General features: G+C 28.1%; 1 protein-coding gene across 4 annotated transcripts; it reads right to left on the bottom strand.

The window, feature by feature from the left end:
• Window positions 1-1,259: 1,259 nt before the first annotated feature.
• Window positions 1,260-22,949, bottom strand: LIMK1 (LIM domain kinase 1). 4 transcript variants are annotated; one of them, XM_065514025.1, is made up of 7 exons: window positions 22,620-22,724; window positions 21,472-22,242; window positions 14,347-14,433; window positions 12,826-14,209; window positions 12,611-12,765; window positions 6,290-7,833; window positions 1,260-2,537 (listed from the first exon to the last, which is right to left on the bottom strand). In XM_065514025.1, the coding sequence occupies exons 2-7, from the start codon at window positions 22,203-22,205 to the stop codon at window positions 2,227-2,229; spliced, it is 4,215 nt and encodes a 1,404-aa protein (XP_065370097.1). In that variant the 5' UTR covers window positions 22,206-22,242; window positions 22,620-22,724; the 3' UTR covers window positions 1,260-2,226. The 4 variants fall into 4 exon arrangements, with proteins under 4 accessions (XP_065370097.1, XP_065370098.1, XP_065370099.1 ...); XM_065514026.1 differs by lacking the exon at window positions 14,347-14,433 and having other exon boundaries at window positions 22,620-22,723; XM_065514027.1 differs by lacking the exons at window positions 14,347-14,433; window positions 21,472-22,242 and having other exon boundaries at window positions 22,697-22,949.
• Between the last annotated feature and the right edge of the window lie 5 nt (window positions 22,950-22,954).

Raw genomic sequence — 22,954 nt, 5'->3', positions numbered from 1 at the left:
AAGTTTTAATTTATTTAAACGTTTTTACTACAGAATATTTTTTTTAAATTTGTCACGTAAAAAGTGCTGTCAAGTTTTATCTTGGTTAATTTTGACATTTAAGATCAAGTGCTCCCAAATATTTGTTACTTTTACCCGCATACATATTAATACTTCGCTGCAAGGTATTCGAAAGTGTTAGACAGTACAATTTAATTTTCGTATCGAATATGCCATTCGAAAGATTTTCATTTTCGAATCGAATTACACAGTAACCCCCCAGATCTTGACACATCCGGTTACGATTCGGAGTGCATTGTTTAGTGTTGTCTGCGACCAATTGGTTTATATGTCGCAGTTATTGTCTCTTTGTCCATGGGAGGACTTGATTGCATTTTCTAGTTGATGTAGGTGACGTGTGAAGAGAAGTGAAGGAGGCTGTCGATGATTACCCCTAAAATCTTCGGATTCTGAACCGTTGGGATATGTCGAGTTCTATAATTACTTTCTTAGTCCATGAAGAGAAAAGTGACAGTGTTGATTTAGAAGTTGATAACTGTAACTGACGTTTCTGAAAATGGTCAACTATTGTGGCCAGGTATTGGGATATTTTGGGACTTGTGTCCTCAATATTTACGCCAGTTGAGAATATTGTACAGTCATCACGACGTACGACACCATCGATACATCTTGGGGTTGTTCAGGAAGTGAGCCAAGATAAATGATGAAGACTATGGGTGACAGTACTTTTCCCTGCGTCACGCCACATTTTTATCTTGCGGTAAAAACAAACGCTTGTCTGCCCCAGAGATAATTAGCAATCCAGAGTTTGACAACATGTAGAGTTCGAGATGTCATTTATCAGCATGAAATGATCGATCGTATCTAAAGCCTTTGATAAGTGCAGAACTGCAACAATTGTGCGTTGACATCGCGCAGCTGATTAAGGCCGTTGCCAAATCTGAGTACATAGTTATCAAATTCAGAGCTGTCGTGGTAGTATGGGAATCCCTGAAGCCATGTTGGTGGGTGGCATGCGCGAATGCTCATTCAGGGATTCGAAATAAACCAAAATTAATAGTTCCCAAAAGCAAAATTAATAGTTAATAGACAAACATTAATTTTGTCTATATATAGACAAAATTAATGTTGAACATCTTTTATTTTGTTTTTATTATTTAGCTGCTCTAATTCTTAGGAATAATTTTGGTTTATTTCGAATCCCTGAATGAGCATTCGCGCATGCCCCCACCAACTGTTTTTCTTTGAATAAAACAACATTATTTCTTTGCGCGTTTTTCTAAAGAACAATTTTCTGCTGTTTAGTTTTATTACGAGTAGATAGGTATATTATTAATATTATACGCAATTTTCTGGTTGTTTGTCATGACTTAAAAACAAATTAATTGTATGTATGTATAAATATTTATGTATAAAAAAAGTTGTCTGCATAAAAATACAAGTGTTATTTATTTATAAATACTTTAAACATTTTTCTTAATATCCAAACAAGACTTAAAACACAAGATAACAATTAATTAAGAGTTACAGTTTTCTTTCAACTTACAGACATCATATTATTTAAACAGTTAATACTAGTTTTAGTTTAAATCAAAATGAAAAAGAAGTTATTATTAAACCAAAACAAACAGAAGAAGATGTAGTAAATAATTAGAGAAATTAAAATTTTGTCTTTTTTTTTGAGGTTGTCTTTTCTGGAAACATGAGCAAATTAGTTATTAATAAAAAAAATTATAGAAGGACAATAAATCCTTTAATAGAACAAAAGAAAATACTGTTAAATCTTGTTATTTTTTCTTTCTTTAAACTTAATAAGAAATAAAATAATTTTAAATTAACTTAATTAAGCTTTTAAATTAATGGCACTACAACATTGTATAAAAATATGTTTCTTTTTTGTTTGTAATTAACTGGGGTCCGCAGAGAGAAATATTATAGTATAAGTATATATTTGTTTTTGTGTATAATAAGAATTGTTAAATATGATTTATTGCTAAATGATGTATTTCTCAGGCACTTGAAACGTATAAATTGTTTCTTTAGTTAATTTATTTATTTATTTATTATAATACAAATTTGTTGGTAACTTTTGAGCAAATTTTTAAGGGGTAACTTTTTCAAATCGTTAATATTTGTTTACATTCGTAATCGTTCGTTTATATTTTTTTTTTTTTTCGAAAAATGAGATTCTTGTTAGGGAGGGAATGTGTTTTTTTGTTGTCTTTCTTAATATCTAGTATAAAATTGGGATCTTGATGTTGCATTTCGTTTGGTTCGTTCATTCTCTGTGGTTCCTCTAATGGAATGGCTTGTTGTATTGTTTGTGGGAGAATTTTGTAGATTTTTAATATCATTAGTGTTTGTTTTTGAAGTGTTAGCTGTGGCGGCGGGTGTTTTTGTTGATTTCTTCTGATCATTTAATTTGGCATTTAGACGATGGATCTTTTCGGGACTTAATATTGTCAGGCGGGTGCTGTTGGATGAGGGTGAGTTGAGAGGTTTGGTTGGTGAAGTTGCAACGCTGCGTAGACGTGAAGCTGTAAAACAATGAATGAATAACATTAATTTCGAATTTATAAAAAATTAAATTAAAATTTTACTTTTCAACAAGATCTTAAATATAGAATAGTATAAATATAAAGTTATAAATATTTTATCTACTTTTTTGAAACAAATTTCGAAAGTTCGAATTTTCGAACATCTCCCTCTATAGAAATTTGTTGAAAAATATTCATTAAAGATTTTTTAATTTTTTACAAACTTCGAAAACTTGAATTCAATTCAAATTTTTGTAAGTTTTTTTTTCCTTTTTAATTTTTTTTAAAAATTTCGAAAATTCGAAATCAATTCAAAATTTTGAAAATGTGTACAAAATTTGAATTCAATTGAATTCAAATTTTTGTAAATGTTTTTTTTTTCTTTTTTAATATTTTTTAAAAATTTCGAAAATTCGAAATCAATTCAAAATTTTTGAATTGATTTCGAATATTTGTACAAAATCCAAATATTTATAAGAAATTTCGCAAATTAGTTCGAATTTCTGAAAATATGTAAAAATCCAAATTTTTATATATTTTTTCGAAAAAATTGTCTTGAGAAATTTACAAATTTAGTTCGAATTCTAAATTTCGAAAATTCGAAATCAATTAAAATGTTTGTAAATATGTTTTTTTTTAATTTTTCTAAAATTCGAAATCATTTAAAATTTTTGAAAATGTATACAAAACCCAAATTTTTATGAGAAATTTCGAAAATTCGAAATTTAGTTCGAATTTCAGGCTTTAAATAAAAATAATTTGAATTTCTGCAAATATGTAAAAAATCCAAATATTTAAAAATTTCTTCGAAAAAATTGTTTTGTGAAATTTAAAAATTTAGTTCAAATTTTCCAACAAGCTTTAAAACTAGTAAAATAAATGAAAATGTATTTTAAACAAACAATAAAACTATTTGTATGAATAAAACTGCATTTTGGGACAAATTTCGAAATCAATTTAATTTTTTGTAAATGTGTTTTTTTTAATTTTTTTAAAAAATGTACAAAATCCAAATATTTATGAGAAATTTCGAATTTCAGGCTTTAAATGAAAATAGTTTGAATTTCTGAAAATATGTAAAAAAGATCCAAATATTTATAAATTTCTTAGAAAAAATTATTTCGAGAAATTTCTAAATTTAGTTCGAATTTTCGAACAAGCTTTAAAACTGCTAAAATAAATGAAATTATATTTCAAACAAACAATAAAACTATTTGTATGAATAAAACTGCAGTTTGGAACAAATTTCGAAAATTCGAAATCAATTCAAATTTTTGTAAATGTGTTTTTTTTTTAAAAAAATTTCGAAAATTCGATATAAGTTTAAAATTTTTGAAAATGTATACAAAATCCAAATTCGAATTTCAGGCTTTAAATGAAAATAGTTTGAATTTCTGAAAATATGTAAAAAATCAAAATATTTATAAATTTCTTCGAAAAAATAGTTTTGAGAAATTTCAAAATTTAGTTCGAATTTTCGAACAAGATAAAATAAATGAAAATATATTTTAAACAAACAATAAAACTATTTGTATGCATAAGACTGCAGTTTGGAACAAATTTCGAAAATTCGAAATCAATTCAAAATTTTGTAAATGTGTTATTTTTTTAAAAAAAATTCGAAAATTCGTTATTAATTTAAAATTTTTGAAAATGTATACAAAATCCAAATATTTATGAGAAATTTCGAAAATTCGAAATTTAGTTCGAATTTCAGGCTTTAAATGAAAATACATAGTTCAAATTTCTGAAAATATGTAAAAAATCAAAATATTTATAAATTTCTTCGAAAAAATTGTTTGAGAAATTTCAAAATTTAATTCGAATTTTCGAACATGCTTTAAAACTAGTAAAATAAATGAAAATGTATTTAACAGACAATAAAACTATTTGTATAAATAAAACTGCATTTTGGGACAAATTTCGAAATCAATTAAATTTTTTGTAAATGTGTTTTTTTAAATTTTTTTTAAAAAATTTCGAAAATTCGATATTAATTTAATATTTTTGAAAATTTTAATATTCCAAAATATTTATGAGAAATTTCGAATTTCAGGCTTTAAATAAAAATAGTTTGAATTTCTAAAAATATATAAAAAATCCAAATATAATTTTTTACAAATTTCGAAATAAATTTTCAATTTTATAAATTTTTTCGAAAAAATAGTTTTGAGAAATTTCGAATTTTCGCACTGGAAAATGTATTGTGTTAAACAAAAGTTAAAACAATTTGAATGAAAAAATTTATATGTATACCGAATTTTGTGACAAATTTTGAAAATTCGAATTTCTGAAAATTTATAAAAATATTCGAATATTTGAAAAAATAGTTTTGAAACATATTTTAACAAAAAATGTAAAAAAAAATAAAACCATTTATATGGAAAAATGTATGTAATGAATTCTGGGACAAATTTCGGAAATTCAAAATTAAGTTCGAATTTTCGAACATGTCGGTTTAAAGCGCTTAAAAGCAAGAAAAATAAATTAAAATTCATATTTAAATCATATTTAAAATAAAAACAAGTAAGAGAGCTATATTTGGCTGTGCCGAATCTTATATACCCTTCAACAAATTATACTTTTAAATAAATTTGTTTAAATATCTTTAGGTAAACAAAATTTAATTTTAATTGTTTTTCAAAATTTTTTTGTTTTAAATTTTTTTTTAATTTTTTTTAAAAAAAGTTTTTTCCAAATTTTTTTTTTTTTGAAAAAAAATTTTCTGACAAAAAAAAATTTTTGATGAAAAAAAAATTCTGGTTAAAAAATATTTTTCCCGATTTTGACCCATTGTAGGTCCAACTTACTATAGCCTTATCTACATCGTTGCAATGGACTTTGGAATATCTATCATTATTCTATCATTATCATTCATATTGTCTATATTAATGACTTAGTAATCCAGATATAGATCAAAAATAGGTCAAAAATCGAGGTTGTCCCGGTTTTTTGCTCATATCTCCGTTATTTATGGACCGATTTTGCTGATTTAAATAGCAAACTTCTCGAAAGCATGTCTGCCAGAATTATTGAAGATTTGGATCCCGAAGATATCTGGGGTCTTCAGAAAATTGATTTCAACAGACAGACAGACAGACAGACGGACATGGCTTAATCGATTCCGCTATCTATAAGGATCCAGAATATATATACTTTATAGGGTCGGAAATGAAAAATGTAGAAATTACAAACGGAATGACAAACTTATATGTACCCTTCTCACGAAGGTGAAGGGTATAAAAATAAAACAATTTGAATGAATTTTTAAGAAATTTTGCATTTTCGAAAATACATTTAAAGTTTAGATTCTAAACTGCTCAAAACAATTTAATTAAAATTAAGTAAAAACTAAAATATTTCAAATATTTTACTTATACCAGAAGTTCGAAATTCAAAAATTCCAATTTTAAGACAAATTTTGAAAATTCGAAATAAAGTTCGAATTTCGAAAATGCCTTTAAAATATTCAAAACCTTTAAAAAATATTTCAAATATATGGTTCAAAATCCAACAAAACCAAAATATTTTAGACAAAATGCTATAAATTCATAGTTAGTTTAAAGAAGACATTCTAAACTTTTAGTGCAATTTTAGACAAATTTCAAAAATTCGAAATCAAGTTCAAAAATTCGAATATAAAAAAATCGTATTAAAATGTTGCTTCGAATTTTTTACTGAGAATTTACAAAATATTTCCTAAATTTTGTTTAAAAAAATTCGAAAATAATAAAAAGAAAGACATCACTCACTTGTTGGTGTTTCCTGCTTAACCACCCGTTTAGCTTCACTCGATTTGGTGGGTGATAATGTGCGGCGACTAAATGATTTCGTTTCTTCATTTCTGCTGGGTGAGTTAAAATTCAAAGTCTTCCTTAGACCCAACAAATTTGAGCTAACTTTCATTTTGCCACTGCTGCTGCTATTCTCCTTTTTCGTAGGCAATTGTTCTACTGTCGTCTCCGTGGGTGTCACTTCCAAAGAAGTTATATAGCTCTTAAAAGTTCTTTCCTTTGGCAGTTTAGCTCTCTTGGGCGGACTTAGAAAATCTTTTTTATCCGTTTTACTATTTACCACAGACAAACCGATTTTATCCAAGTTCTCCAATGAATCGGAATGAGGTTTATAGATTTCTGTGACGGCTGCCTGTGACTTGCGACCAAATACGGGTGTCTGATTGACCCGATAGGTTTTCTTCACGTCGTCCTTGTCGTTCGCTGAGGTATTTGTAGATTTGAGAGTACCAAACATTTTGTAGGTATCGGGCGGTGCTTTATATACATCATCGGTGCTTTGTACTTTGAAAAATGATTTCATTGAGTTCTGAGATTGATTGTAGTTTTTACGATTGGCCTCTTCTATGGTGTCGAATTTTGTTTTGCATAAATTCAGTCTTGTGCGTATATCATCGAGGGCACTTTTGTACGATTTTTCGGCAAGATTACGTTTGACATTGTGTAACGAGTCGAGGGCTTGTTGGGTGTCTTCTTCTTCTTCGTGTGCGGTAATGTTAATGGAAGGTGTCGAATGATTTAGTGTAGCGTTTTTATTACGTCCACCATCCACATGATCATCTGATTCTTGTATGGTGTTTAAACAGCTGTCTTTTGGGTCTGTAGTGTTTGTGTTAACATCATTTGTATTGGCCTCTTCCATGGTATTGACTTCATGATAATTGAGACTGGTATCACAACTCGAATCGAAATCAGACAAATTATTAAGATCCCTAACATTATTAATGTTCAAGACACCGCTACGACTAATATCCAACACAAAACCTCTGTCCACTTTGCGGCGACTCGTGCGTGCGGTGTCCTGTTGCAGACTATCCTTTACCGCATTTAATACCTGATCCGTACGATCATCTTCATTTTGTTGACTGCTGGCATTTTGAGCCTGCAAAAATCTTTGTCTTCTCCTGGCTCGCATGCTATTGTGTATGCGTTCGCCAGAGGGCGAAAAATCTTTACCCAAATGTGGTGATTTTGGTATGCCATCTGGTAGGGAATATGATTCTACTTTTTCCTCTGTTTGTTCAGGCTGTTCATCCACTGCCTCCTTCTCTTCAATATTTGTAATACCGGCTAGGATCAGTGAATGACTTGAATTGCCCAGTTCGTCTAAGTTATCACGACTTAGATTGGATTTGGGTGTTAAAATATCAACTGGCGTTGAACTGATGCTGCCGCCCTGATAGTTCTCAATGTCGTACAGCAATTCCTGAGGTACTGGTTGATTGGAAGCAATGTGCGTTTGTAAGCTATCCAGCCAAACTTCCAAGATTTCAAAGGAGGGCCTGCAACATAAATTGAAATAGAGTTTTTGATGAAAAAAATTTGAAAAATGTTTATGAAAAAGCACTTGTAAAGACTTTTTCGACAAATTTCTTAAATTCGAAAATAAGTTTTGACCAATTTTGAAAAATCGAATTTAGTTTGAATTTTCGATCGCTTAAAATTATTCATTTGATTAATTTTTCAAAATAAAAATGTTAAAACTGTGTTTTTAATCCTATTTTGAAAATTCCAAATTAAGTTCGAATTTTCGAACATATAAAAATTGGTTGAAACAGCACATTTGAATAATTATTAAAATAACACACTTTAAAAACTTGTTTTTAAACCCATTTCGAAAATTCGAAATTAAGTTTGAAATTTTCGAATATACATATGTAAATGTGTGCATTTGGAACAAAGTTTTTGTAAATGCAAGTCATTAAACAATATTTTTGAACAAATTAGAAAATTCGAAATTAAGTTCGAATTTTCGATTATGGCAAAATTGGTTAAATTATGCAAAATTAAGCATATTTAAGAAGTTCATATGAAATAAAAATGTTTAATAGTGTTTTCTAACCAATTTTGAAAATTCGAAATTAAGTTCGAAATTTTTGAACATATGAAAATCGTTGAAAAATGCAAAAAAAAATTAATTTGATTTCAATTTTCCAATAAAAATATTTAAAAATAATTTTTAACCCCATTTAGAAAATTCGAAATTAAGTTAAACATTTTCGAACATATGGAAAATATACTAAATTTTGAAAAACATGAATTTTGAACAAGGTTTTTGAATATGAAAATCAATAAATAGTATATTCGGATAAATTTTGAAAATTCGAAATTAAGTTCGAATTTTCGAACATATAAAAATTGGTTAAATAATGCAAAATTAAGCATATTTAAGAAGTTCATATGAAATAAAAATATTTAATAGTGTTTTCTAACCAATTTGGAAAATTCGAATTTAATTTCGAAATTTTCGAAGATTTTAAAATCGTTGAAAAATACAAAAAAAAATTAATTTGATTTCAATTTTCCAATAAAAATATTTAAAAATAATTTTTAACCCCATTTAGAAAATTCGAAATTAAGTTAAATATTTTCGAACATATGGAAAATATACTAAATTTGGAAAAACATGAATTTTGAACAAGGTTTTTGTATATGAAAATCAATAAATAGTATATTCCGATAAATTTTGAAAATTCGAAATTAAGTTCGAATTTTCGAACATATAAAAGTTGGTTAAAACAGCGAAAATATAGCTCATTTAATTAATTATCCAACAAACTTTAAAAAATTATTTTTAAAATTTCGAATTTTCGAACATATGCAAGTGTGTTAGATATGCATTTTGAAAAAGGTTTTTGTAAATACAAATCAATAAACAATATTTTCTGAACAATTTAGAAAATTCGAAATTAAGTTCGATTTTCGAATATTGTAAATTTGGTTAACTAATAAAAAATGTTGCATATATAAGAAGTTCTTATGAATTAAAAATATTTCATAATGTTTTCAAACTAATTTTGAAAATTCGAAATTGAGTTCAAAATGTTCGAACATATGAAAATCTTTGAAAAATGCGAAAAAAAATTAATTTGATTTCAATTTTCCAATAAAAATCATTAAAAATAATTTTTAAACCCATTTCGAAAATTCGAAATTAAGTTCAAAATTTTCGAATATGTGTAAAATGTACTAAATTTGGAAAAACATGAATTTTGAACAAGGTTTTTGTATATGAAAATCAATAAATAGTATATTCTGAGCAATTTTGAAAATTCGAAATTAAGTTCGAATTTTCGAACTTATAAAAATTGATTAAAACAGCGAAAATATAGCTCATTTGATTAATTATCCAAATAACAAACTTTAATTATTTTTAAACCGATTTCGAAAATTCGAAATTAAGTTCGATTTTTTCGAACATAGGTAAATGTGTTAAATATGCATTTCGAAAAAGGTTTTTGTAAATACAAATCAATGAAAAATATTTTCTGAACAATTTAGAAAATTCGAAATTAAGTTCGAATTTTCGAATATGGCAAAATTGGTTAAATAATGCAAAATTATGCATATTTAAGAAGTTCATATGAATTAAAAATATTTAATAGTGTTTTCGAACCAATTTTAAAAATTTGAAATCAAAATGGCTAAAAGTATGTAGTTAGGTTATTTAGAAAATTCGAAATTAAATTTGAAATTTTCGAAGATATGAAAATCTAGTACATATGGAAAAATATTTATTTTGTACATGTTTTTTGCAAATGCAAATCAATAAATAATATTTTCTGATTAATTTTAACAGATTATCGAATATGAAAAATTTTCGAATATGGAAAATATGAATAAAATTGAGTTAAATATTGAAAAATATGCATGTTTAACAAGGTTTTTGTATATGTAAAACATTAAACAGTATTTTCTGACCAATTTCGAAAATTCGAATTTATGTTCGAAATTTTCGAACATATGAAAATGGCTTAAAATAGCAAATTTTTTCAGTTGAATTAATTGTTAAAATAAATATTGCTAAAAAAAAAAGATTTTAAACCATTTTCGAAAATTCGAAATTTTCGAACATATGAAAATGTGTGTAATTAGGAAAAATAAGCATTTTAAAGAATGTTTTTATAAATTTAAATCAATAAATAGTAAATTTTGACTAATTTCGAAAATTCAAAATAAAGTTCGAATTTTCGAACATATCAAAAATCGCCTAAAAATATGAAAATATGCATATTTGATAAAGTTTTTTATACATTTTAAGTTCGAAATTTTCAAAGATTTGAAAATCATTGAAAAATGCAAAAAAAGTAATTTAATTTCAATTTTCCAATAAAAATAAATAAAAATAATTTTTAAACCCATTTCGAAAATTCGAAATTAAGTTAAAAATTTTCGAACATATGGAAAATTTACTAAATTTGGAAAAACATGAATTTTGAACAAGGTTTTTGTATATGAAAATCAATAAATAGTATATTCGGATAAATTTTGAAAATTCGAAATTAAGATCGAATTGTCGAACATATTAAAATTGGTTAAAACAGCTCATTTGATAAATAATGTAAATAACAAACTTGACAAAATTGTTTTTAAATCCATTTCAAAAGTTCGAAATTTTCGAACATTTATAAATGTGTTAAAATGCTATTGGAACAAGATTTTTTTAAATACCAATCAAAAAACAATATTTTCTGAACAATTTAGAAAATTCGAAATTAAGTTCGAATTTTCGAATATTGCAAATTTTGTTAAATTATGCAAAATTAAGCATATTTAAGAAGTTGATATGAAATAAAAATATTTAATAGTGTTTTCTAACCAATTTTGAAAATTCGGAATTAAGTTCGAAATTTTCAAAGATTTGAAAATCATTGAAAAATGCAAAAAAAAATAATTTGATTTAATTTTCCTTTAAAAAACATTAAAAATAATATTTAAACATATTTCGAAAATTCGAAATTAAGTTCAAAATTTTGGAACAAGGTTTTTGTTTATGAAAAGCAATTTTGAAAATTCGAAATTAAGTTCGAATTTTCGAACTTATAAAAATTGATTAAAACAGCGAAAATATAGCTCATTTAATTAATTATCCAAATAACAAACTTTAAAAAATTATTTTTAAACCGATTTCGAAAATTCGAAATTAAGTTCGATATTTTCGAACATATGTAAATGTGTTAAATATGCATTTTGAAAAAGGTTTTTGTAAATACAAATCAATAAACAATATTTTCTGAACAATTTAGAAAATTCGAAATTAAGTTCGAATTTTCGAATATGGCAAAAATTGGTTAAATAATGCAAAATTAAGCATATTTAAGAAGTTCTTATGAATTAAAAATATTTAATAGTGTTTTCGAACCAATTTTAAAAATTCCAAATCAAAATGCCTAAAAGTATGTAGTTATGTTATTTAGAAAATTCGAAATTAAATTTGAAATTTTCGAAGATATGAAAATCTAGTACATATGGAAAAATATGGATTTTGTACATGTTTTTTGCAAATGCAAATCAATAAATAATATTTTCTGATTAATTTTAACAGATTAGTGAATATGACAAATTTTCGAATATGGAAAATATGAATAAAATTGAGTTAAATATGAAAAAATATGCATGTTTAACAAGGTTTTTGTATATGTAAATCATTAAATAGTATTTTCTGACCAATTTCGAAAATTCGAATTTAAGTTCGAAATTTTCGAACATATGAAAATCACTGAAAAAAGCAAATTTGTTTGAGTTGATTTAATTGTTAAAATAAATATTGTTAAAAAAAAGATTTTAAACCATTTTCGAAAATTCGAAATTATGTTCGAAATTTTCGAACATATGAAAATGTGTGAAATTTGGTAAAATATACATTTTGAAGAATTTTTTAATGAATATAAATCAAAAATAGTAAATTTTGACTAATTTCGAAAATTCAAAATAAAGTTCGAATTTTCGAACATATCAAAAATCGCCTAAAAATTTTAAAATATGCTATTTGATAAAGTTTTTATACATTTTAAATCTATAAAAAATATTTTCGAGAACAATTTCGAAAATTCTGAAGTTTGAAATTGAAATAATCAAAATCCTATAGAAAATGTTACTAAATCCTTCAAAATTCAGTTTAGATTACAAATTCTTTTTGCTCAATTATGAATAAAAAATCCGCGGGAGTTTTTTCCCTCTTCCCATTTTTCCTATTCAAATTCAATGTTGAAAATGGGAAAAAAACTGGCGCTGATTTTTTATTCATAATTGGGCTGTATATTTTTGTTTTTAACTCACCTTCTATCCGGATTTAAATCACAGCACAAAAAAGCAATTTTATAAAATGGCTCCGGACATTGATAGCAAAACTTTTCGCGAAATACTTTTTGATTTAAGCCAAAATCATGGGTACGTGGCAGAAAATCAGGATCGGCTTGCACGCGACCAATAATCTATAATATTACAAAACATATTAATTTAAAACATTTAACTCTATAAAATTCTCAACTTACCTCACACAACATTATGCCAAACGAAAATATATCGACCTTTTCATCATAAATAAAACCCTTCATCATTTCGGGAGCCATCCAATAGGGATTACCCACCACGGTATAACGTTGTCTACGCTGTCTACTTTTGCTGCGTCCCAAGGTGCCATTATTATTATTATTATTATTGTTATTACTAACACCTTCCGTTTGCTCCTGATTTGCACTGCCTGTACCTTCCCGGGAATTAGATCTTTCCGCCGAATTCCATTTCTCACTACATCTGCTGCTTAAGGAGGTATTTATTATTCTGGCCAAACCAAAATCAGCCACTATTATGGTCTTATCTTCTTTGACCAAACAATTCAAAGAATTCAAATCGCGATGTATGATATTTTTCGAATGTAAATAGCTCATGCCACAGGCAATATCCTTGGCAAAGGATATACGTTCGGGCCAGGTGAGTGGCAAACCAGAGTCATGCAGTAGTTCTTTGAGAGAACCACCAGCCACATATTCGGTGACCAAATGCAAACGTTTCTCTTTGTACAAGACCCCTATGAATTTTAACACATTTTTATGATGCAACGACTTTAGAACGGCCACTTCTTTAAGGAAATTCAGCTGGGCAGTTTCCTCCACACGATGCAGTTCCTTTAACACCATTACCTCCTTGGTAAGGCGATGGGTAACCTTGAAGACCTGGCCAAAGAAGCCTTTACCCAAGAGCTCACCTATAACAAGATCGTGAGGGCGAAATACCCGTGGGGGTTTTTGTTCTACACGGAAAGAAGTGGTGCGCGTTAAGTCGTACATACGATCGGTTTGAGCTGTATGCTGGTCTCCCATTAGTTTCGACATGCTGGAACATCTTTCTTTGCCTCTAAATGACTTGGAGGTGGAATTGTTCTTATCGTGGCTGTTGTTATTATTGTTAATGCAGGCGTTTTTGCTGGCCCGTTCCTGATCGGCTATCATATTGAGATTTTTGGATTTTCTTAATTGTCGAGTCTTGGTGCCACTTATGTAACCTTCATCATTGCGCTTGTATATGCGTTCCTTGTCCTGTTTGGTTAAACGTGTGGGCGAGCCATCCTTGGGCTGGGTAGGGCTGGTGTTGGTGGTGGTAGTACAACTGCCACCACTGTCATAGGTTCTGCCAAATACCTCCACACTGGAGGCCGAGGTGGCCAAAGGCAGCGACACTTCACTGGTTACTTTTTTAATATCCACATGACTGCAACTGCGACACACTTGTATGGGATCGTGTTCCACTGTCAGCTGTAGTATTTCGGTGCTTCTAATCATTTTATCAATTTGTTCTATGGAATTATCACTAATCGGTGTGCCATTCACTTCCAATATACGATCGCCCACATGAAGGTTAGTAAGATTAACATCAATTCTATATTTTTTTATTCAAAAGAAAATTATTTTTTTTATTTTTTAGTAAAAACAAAGCAAAGTTTTTAATAAAGCAAATTAAATGGTAATGATATTGTATTGTATTATATTATAGTTAGTTATTAATTAAATTATTACCTATAAGAACCACAACACTGATCGATTATCGAGGTTATTAGGGAGAAAACGTATTTGCCAACACGTCCATACACTCTACAAATGAATCTGTTTGATGATAGAGGCGAGTGAAGTAGTAGTAGCAGAAGTTTTAATTATTTTTTTTTTTATGTCAAGTTCACCAATAAGAAGCGTTATTGTTATAAAGAAGAAAAATGAGTGAATGCGTTAGTAAGTTGTGGATGATGGTTTATAAAGTTTATAAGTATTTATAACGTATATATAAAAAAAAGTATATTAGTAATACAAACTACAATTAAATTATTATTTTATTTTAAAATTTTTCTTTATTGTTTTTGTTTCAACTTGAAAATCTATTAGCTACACATACTTGTGTTAAAATGCTCGTCATTTTATTATAAATATACAGTTTATTTAATAAATAATCACAGAATTTTATAATACATTTCGATTTCGTCAAAGACCCATTACTTACTGATAAGAATTGAATTGTAAACAAAATAATGATGACCACAAAGGTAAAGTATGCAATAGAGTTATTAATATACCAAGGATTTTTTAGTTAATAATATTTTAAATAACTATTTATATACTATAAATAAAAAAAATAAATGGAATTTGCAATGCGAAAGTAGAGCAAAAACATCATAAAGTTTTATATATTTAAAATTATTTTAATCCTACGTTAGATGTTCTTATTGTTGAATCCCTTATCATTGGATTGTAATCCCCAATAAAGGAGGAATGATGTTTCGACTCTTAATTTAAAAGAATGGTTTGTTTCAGATTAAGCCAAATAATGTTTTTTTTGGTAGAATTGGTTCGGTTCGGTTTCGGCCTGAAAACCCCAGTTTCAATCGAACTCTACAAAATATGTAGTATATTCAAATATTTTTAATATTTATTAAGAGTTAATATTAATTAAACTGAAAAGTTATTTTAGGGATATTGAACTGATTTAAAAACAAGTAAGAGAGCTACAGCTATGGACATTAAATTAGCACAAAACTACCAGACTTGCTTTGAACCAAATTCTGGTAACGTTCTTTGGGAATCGACAACCAAGCATTCCGTATTTCCTCCAAGTTTCTGTACTTTTGTTGAGCAATTGCACATTTCACATGGTTCCAGAGGTTTTCAAACGGGTTCAAGTCGGGACTTTGCGTCGGCCAGTCTAAAACGGGAATGTGTTCTTTAAAAAACCTATCCTTTACCAGCTTTGACTTGTATTTGGAGTCATTGTCATGTATGAATGTGAATGAAACTGGCATGTGTTCAAAAGCATATGGTTCCATTTTGTTCTTTAGAATGTCCAAATACTGATAACCATCCATTTTTTCACTATTTTTAACAACTGCCGTGCCATGAAAATTATCCCCATACCATTACGCTTCCTCCACCATACTTTATGGTCTTCTGAGTATAGACCGGATTGAATGCCAGGCATTTTGGGCGATGAATAAACACTCTACCGTCCGGTCCCATACGATTCACCTTTGTTCCAACACTCCAAAGTAGTTTTTTTCCAGAATGAGAGGTCTTTATTCTTATGGGTGCGAGCAAACTTGGCTATATTTTATATTGATATAATTGGTTTCTTCCGGCTTGTGCGTCCAAAGAGCTTTGCGTCACTAAGATGTCTTCGTATGAGCCTGTCTGATAAATTTAACCTAAATTGAAAGTTAATTTCATTCGCAATATCTCGTGACGACATGAAAAGGTCCTACGTCGACTTTCGGACAATAGTACGGTCCACGACTTCGGTTGTTTTCTTGACACGTGGCTTCCGTTTTTGGTTTTCTTTTGCATTGTTTATGTTTGCTTTCAAGGAAATTATCACTATCAGCCCAATCATGAATAAAAAATTCCGCGGGAGTTTGTTCCCCGGGATTTTTTTCCCATTGAATTTGAATAGGAAAAATGAGAAAAGGGAAAAAACTCACGCGGAATTTTTATTGATAATTGGGCTGATTATAAACCATTTTTCGCGAGCGATGCAAAATTTCGGCAATTTCAGCCATCTTTTTCCCATCATTCCACATATTGACGATAATGCGCTTCTTCTGCGTGCAATCTTTTCCATGTCTCATTTTTTTTTGCAAAAATTTAGTTAAATGACACAAAATTAAAAGAATTTAACGATCAAAACTTTTAAATACAACACTTTTATGCACGTTGTGCTAATTTGCTGTCCAACTCTAATTCAGCTAATGACACAAATCATATTTTATTTTTTGTTAAACAAAAGCTAGCAATAGTACAGACCAAAACAATTGGTCTAATTAGGAAAAAAATTACAATCAAAATATACAGGGATTTTGTGCTAATTTAATGTCCATGGCTGTATATTCTGTGCCGAATCATATATACCCTTCACCAAATTATACTTCAAAATACAAATTGTAAATATTTTTTGGTAAACAACATTTTTTTTTTCCAAAGTTGTTTTTTTAATTTTTTTTCCGATGTGTTATTTTAATAGTTTTTTTTTAAATTTTTTTATTTTTTTTTTAAATTTAAAATTTTTTTTTTGGTGAAAAAAAAATTCGGGTTAAAAAATATTTTTTCCGATTTTGACCCATTGTAGGTCCAACTTATTATGGTTTTATTGCAAAGGTCTTTGAAATATCTTTAGATTTTCATATTGTCTATATTAATATCTTAGTACTCCAGATATACATAGGTCAAAAATCGAGGTTGTCCCGTTTTTTTCCTTATATCTCAGCCATTTGTGGACCGATTTTGCTGATTTTAAATAGCAAACTTCTCGAAAGCATGTCTGACAGAATTATTGAAGATTTGGATTCCGAAGATATCTGGGGTCTTCAGAAAATTGATTTCTACAGACAGACAGATAGACAGACAGACAGACGGACATGGCTTAATCAACTCCGCTATCTATAAAGATCCAGAATATACATATATACTTTATAGGATCGGAAATGAAAAATGTAGAAGTTACAAACTTATATATTTTTTATTTTCTGATCTAGGGGTAAACTATTTTCTGAGGACTAGAGAAAATTGTTGCCAGATTGCTGCATAATCAACATATTTATGGCAACTCAAACAGTATTCCGGAGGGATATTTTTATACTCACCATCAATATGAGATGAAAACACCTGCACCGATATTGTACATTTTCAATACCAAAAAAACCTTATCAACATAGAGTATTTGTGGAAAATTTCAGCCAGCTAGCTCTGCCATGTTTTCAACAGAAAGACAGACGGACGGACATAGCTAGATCGTCTAAGAATATATGTATATACTTTTTGATTCGATGTCCAATATTTCGATATATTACAAACGGAATCACAAAATCAATCAAGATAGGGGGTCTATATTTTTGATGGTCAATATAAAAATGACCTGCATTTTTTATAATTTTTAAGGTTTCAAATCGACTTCTTGTGAAAATATAAACAATTTACCAAAATATAAGCTTTTCACAATAAAACTGATTTTTCATTATTAACAAAAAGATAAAATTTTCTTCAAAAACTCGATTTTTACCAAAAAATATAACATTTTCACCAAAAAACCATATCATCAAAAAACGATTTTTTACAAAAACAAGTTAGTTAGCTATATCTTATATACCCTTCACTAAATTTTTATACAAAATTTAAAAAAATTTGAATTTGTTAGCGGAAAAAAATGTATGGCAAATTTTGTTTTTTCATTTAATATGTGAAAAAAGTTTATAACAAAAATATTTTTTTGTTGAAAAAAAAATCGGGCTAGAAAATATTTTTTGCCGAATTTGACTCATTGTAGGTGCGACTTACTTTGGTCTTATATACATAGGCCGTTGTAAAGGTTTATAAAATATATATTATTGGATATCCATATTGTCTATATTAATGACTGACCTATATCTGGATTACTAAGTCATTAATATAGACAATATGGATATCAAATGATAAATATTTCAAAGACATTTTCAACGGCAAAATTTTTACAAAAATAATTAAATGATTAAATACAAAGCAAAAACCAAATTGAATGAAGAAAAAGTATTTAAATTCAATTTGCTTTAGATTTTAATTAACAAAACATTAATCATTCATAGGTTGAATTATACATAGAAACGAGACACACCGATTTGTCAAACAAAAATACAACAAATCATATGTCTGATACAACAACAAAATATGTTACCCTATGAATTTTGTTATGAATTAATTTAATGATGAATAAACTCTATTTAAATACAAGGCTTTGAATGAAGATAAAGAATTATATGTCGTGAATGGATTTTGCGAATGAATTGCTGACATTTTTTAATTCCGAATTTAATACATATTAGTTGCCCAATTCACAATTGATGTCGTAGCGTTGTAGCATTGTATATCGTAAATATTTTCAAACAAATTTATCGAAACAAAAACAAAACAATAAAAAAATTACGACATACAACGATACAACGTTACGACATCAATTGTGAATTGGGCAAGTGAATTAAGCTCAAATTGAATTAATTCATTAATCCGAAGCTCTGTATATACATATATGAGGGATTTCATGTCAAGTGAACCAACTTTTGAAATCGATGTCTTCCGATCGGGATGTAACTGTTTTGAATTACAAAACATTTATTTTGATAGATATTCCACTCGCATCCAACTAAATTAAGCTCTTAAAGGAAGCTTTCTTTTGAACAAAAAAAGGGCAAATTTGGAAAAAAAAAATTTGGATTTTGGAAAAAATTCAAAATTATTTTTTTTTTAATTTTTTTCGAGACACATTTTGCTAAGAACAATAGGTTAAATGGATGAGAATAAAAATGAATGCCAAAATGTAAAATTTTGACCCCCTCTATCTCAGAGAGTTCTTGAAAGATCTTGTTCAAAATATCTATGTACTGAAACTTATCCATTTTGCACTTGATTTTTATAAGGGGATGCCAAGAAAATGCACTCCAAACCATAATGCTACCACCACCGTGTTTAACTGTCTTCTGAGTGAACCGAGGACTGTACTCTTGACCTTTAGAATAATGAACAAAGGTTCTGCCATCTGGTCCTATTCTATTAATTTTTGTTTCGTCACGGCAAAACCAACAAATGTAATATACAGGCCTGTCACACACACATTTTGTTCGGAATGGTTTCAATTCCGTAGTTTTAATTCCGATCGATTTCGTTTTAGATTCTTCAGATTCCGTGAAACTTATTAATTCAAAAAATATTTAATAATTCTATGTTTTTGATTTTAATTTGACAACGTTTTTAATTTTAAAACAAAAGTGAAATTTCTGATACAGAAAGTGATTAAAATTTTTAGATAAATAAATAATTACAAAGAAATATCAATTCCACTTTGAAAACTGAAAGTGGTTTCATTCCGAAAGAAATGCCGACTTCATAAACGCAGTAATGCAAAGCAATTACAAGGCAAAGCATTACATTGTGACATTCATCAACGCATAAATGTTTTGTAAAGAATCATAAATAAAAACAGTTCACAAATTTGACAGATGCTGCGCATGGACAATCATTGCCATACAATAATGAACTTGCGACATTGCCAAAACAAAATCTATTGCGTTTATGAACACTATTCATTGCAGTGTTGCTTTGCAAAATGCGTTTATGAAGTCAGCCAAATTTTCGTTTTACTTTTTCTGAAGAAGCAAAATGCGGAATTAATTCCACTTTCGATCGGAATGGAATTCTGTGACAGGCCTGATTAAAATGATTTTTTCATCTTTTTGAAGATTGCGCCATTTATGTGTCCAGCTGATTTCAGTGGTGTTTTTTCTTAATACAATTGGCAATTGGTCAAATAAATAAAAAGTTAATTTTTTTTTCACCAAAATTTTTTTTCTCCGATAAGTATTTTTTTCGCCAAAAATATTTTTTTTTAAAACAAATTATTACCAAAAAAATTAGATATATCTCCAAATTTTTTTTTTACCCAAAAAAAAATATATTCACAAAAAATAATTTTTCTTACCAAAAAGATTTTTTTAAACGGAAACAAAATTTTACCGAAACATTCTTTTTACAAAAAAAAATGTTACTTTGGTGATATAAGTATATAAGATTCGATATAGCTCACTTATTTGTTTATTCCTCTTTTAGTTCCGATTTTTTTTTTTAATAAACGTTTTTCATTAAAAAATGATTTTCACCAAAATGTAGAGCATTTACTAAAATTACCTTAACCGTAGAACTTTCTGTTAATGATGTCATTGATTACGCATTATTAGCTAAAAATGTTTGTTTCTATAATGAATTTTTAAATTGTTTTTAAACACTTTATCTTTTCAAGATCCTTTTCAAAAAAAAATCACTTTATCTATTTAAGTTCCTTTAAAAAATCCAAATGTTTACTGTCTGTTTCCTTTAAAACTTGATTCATCCAACTCAGTATAATTACTATGTACTTTTATTTTCTTATTGTAAAATTGCTTCTTTCAATTATGTACGTATCTATACAAGAATTAACAAATTAATTATCTTATCATTCGGTAAAAAAAGTAAATTCCTTTAAATTGAGTGGCACAAACTGGCAGCAGAAATAAAAAAAACAATAAATATTGCCCATTAACAAACAAAATGCATATTTAGCTAGATATATGAGCACAATATGTCCGATATTGTGTTATAAGATAAAAATACAAACAGTAGAATTGATATAATTAGAACTGGATAAAAGGAAAACACAAATCTTCTTGATAAAAAATGTTTTAATACTAGATATTTTACCACTAATGGTCATGGTACTGTAAGTGCTTAAATACTTAATAAACTATCGTATCCTAGCTTTTCTCAAAGATATATTTTTCATTTATTTATAAACATATTTTTTAAAATTCTTTAAAATCAGTCATGTGCATATTCATAATCATTTAATTGAAAAGTTATTATGTTTGAAAAAAGCATTATTAAAATTGCTAATGAAATGTTTATAAAATGAAAGGAAATATTTTTTTTAAAATGTTTAATGTTAAATGTGAATTTTAATCTATGAAACTGAATTTGAATACTTAACAAATATTCACTACAAATTAACTTTCTTGTTACTTTAACTTACAAATTGTAAGAAAAACATTTTAATTCGGGGGGAACTGTTGTTAGTTGGGAACTCAACTAAGTGTAAATGATGCAACTTACTCAGATATACGTATAGCTGGACACAAATCACTTGAGCTGCCGGCCAACAGGCCCTTGCCACTCATATAATCTAAATGTGATGAGGACGATGAAGAGGCATTATTATACAAATACGAATTCCAATTGTCGCCGCTCAAATGATGACCAGCGGTGGCATTACGCGGGGCGCCATCAATATTATCCACCGATAATCTTAAACTAGTGGTAATATCCTTGGGTATTTCCACCAAACGTATAGAATGTAATGGCTTAATAATGCCATCTACAGAACTTGTTTCTGTATTTAACAGTTTCCTATAGCAGACATCGCAATACAACTTAGAACGTTCCAATAAAGCAAATGCCTCACCATAGCCAATAAATGAAGAGCATTGTGTGCAACCAAAACATTCGGGATGAAATTTATGATCTCCCGCCACCATAACGGGCCCCGAAATAACATCACTACACTGTTGGCAAGCCTCACCGAAACGCTGGTAATAGTCGTCGCGGCAGAAGAGCAAACCATCCTTTTCGAAATACCAATTGTGCAAATGATGATCGCACACCGAACAGCGAAAGCAATCGGCATGCCATTCTTGGCCCAAAGCTACAACACATTCCTCTTCGCTAGACGTTAACAACTCATTGAGGCAACCCGCACAATTAGTGGTCAAACGGGGTAAACTTTGTGAATTGCTGGCAGAGGGGGAAGATTTTTGTAATTTAGATGCCGTAGTATTACTGGACGACATATCGAGTCCTGGCCGGAATGTCGCAAACTATATTTAACTATAATTGGAAAAGTCACCAAAAAAAATTCAAAAAATGACCAAAAGACAAACAGTAAGAGAAAATGAAAGAGAAGAGAGAGAAAAATAAACAAAAGCACATAATTAAGTATCAATTACCATTGATATTGTAAAAAATACAACAACTATTACTACAACTACAATAACAACAACACAACAAATAAATGTCTGGTTTTTGGTTAATGATTCATCAATCACACACATAAATAAACAAAAATTTTAAACAAAAAACATGCACAAACTCACACACTCTATGTATACAAATCATTTAATTATAAACAAAGCTTTAAAACCCAAGATTCCTTACAAAATTACTCCTGTTTTATGTAAATTTATTTAAGCAATCACAACATTTACCTTTTTAAATAATAAATGTAAATAAAACACATAAAAACACACAGTAACTTAAAAAAACATAAATTTATGGAAATTGCCTTGAATTAAACTGATGTTGCAACCCACGCATGTTTTGTTTCTACGAATTTCTGTAGCGAATTTTTAACAATTTTTCCTGTTTCAATGCGATTTATCAATGTAAATTCAATAAATTTTATTTAACTTTAGTCTATTTTATGAAATTATAAACACTTGTGGTAATTTTAAACAATTTTTTCTACATTTTTTTTAAGAAAATTACAAATTTTCTGTCGTTCGTCTTCAATTAAGGAATGTCGTTTGACGAGTTGCCAACC

Source organism: Calliphora vicina, chromosome 5 (assembly GCF_958450345.1).
Source record: "Calliphora vicina chromosome 5, idCalVici1.1, whole genome shotgun sequence".
In the NCBI taxonomy this organism is placed as follows: domain Eukaryota; kingdom Metazoa; phylum Arthropoda; class Insecta; order Diptera; family Calliphoridae; genus Calliphora; species Calliphora vicina.
Note: the sequence above shows the minus strand (reverse complement) of the source record. Positions and strands in the feature narration are given on the sequence as shown.

Bases quoted from the DNA above. Each gene is read 5' to 3' on its own strand.
- LIMK1 (XM_065514025.1), bottom strand. From the start codon at position 22,205: ATGTCGTCCAGTAATACTACGGCATCTAAATTACAAAAATCTTCCCCC. The intron at 7,834-12,610 runs GTGAGTTAAAAA...TTTATGTTGCAG, and splicing joins GATTTAAATCCGGATAGAAG to GCCCTCCTTTGAAATCTTGG. The intron at 2,538-6,289 runs GTGAGTGATGTC...ATTGTTTTACAG, and splicing joins TAAGCAGGAAACACCAACAA to CTTCACGTCTACGCAGCGTT.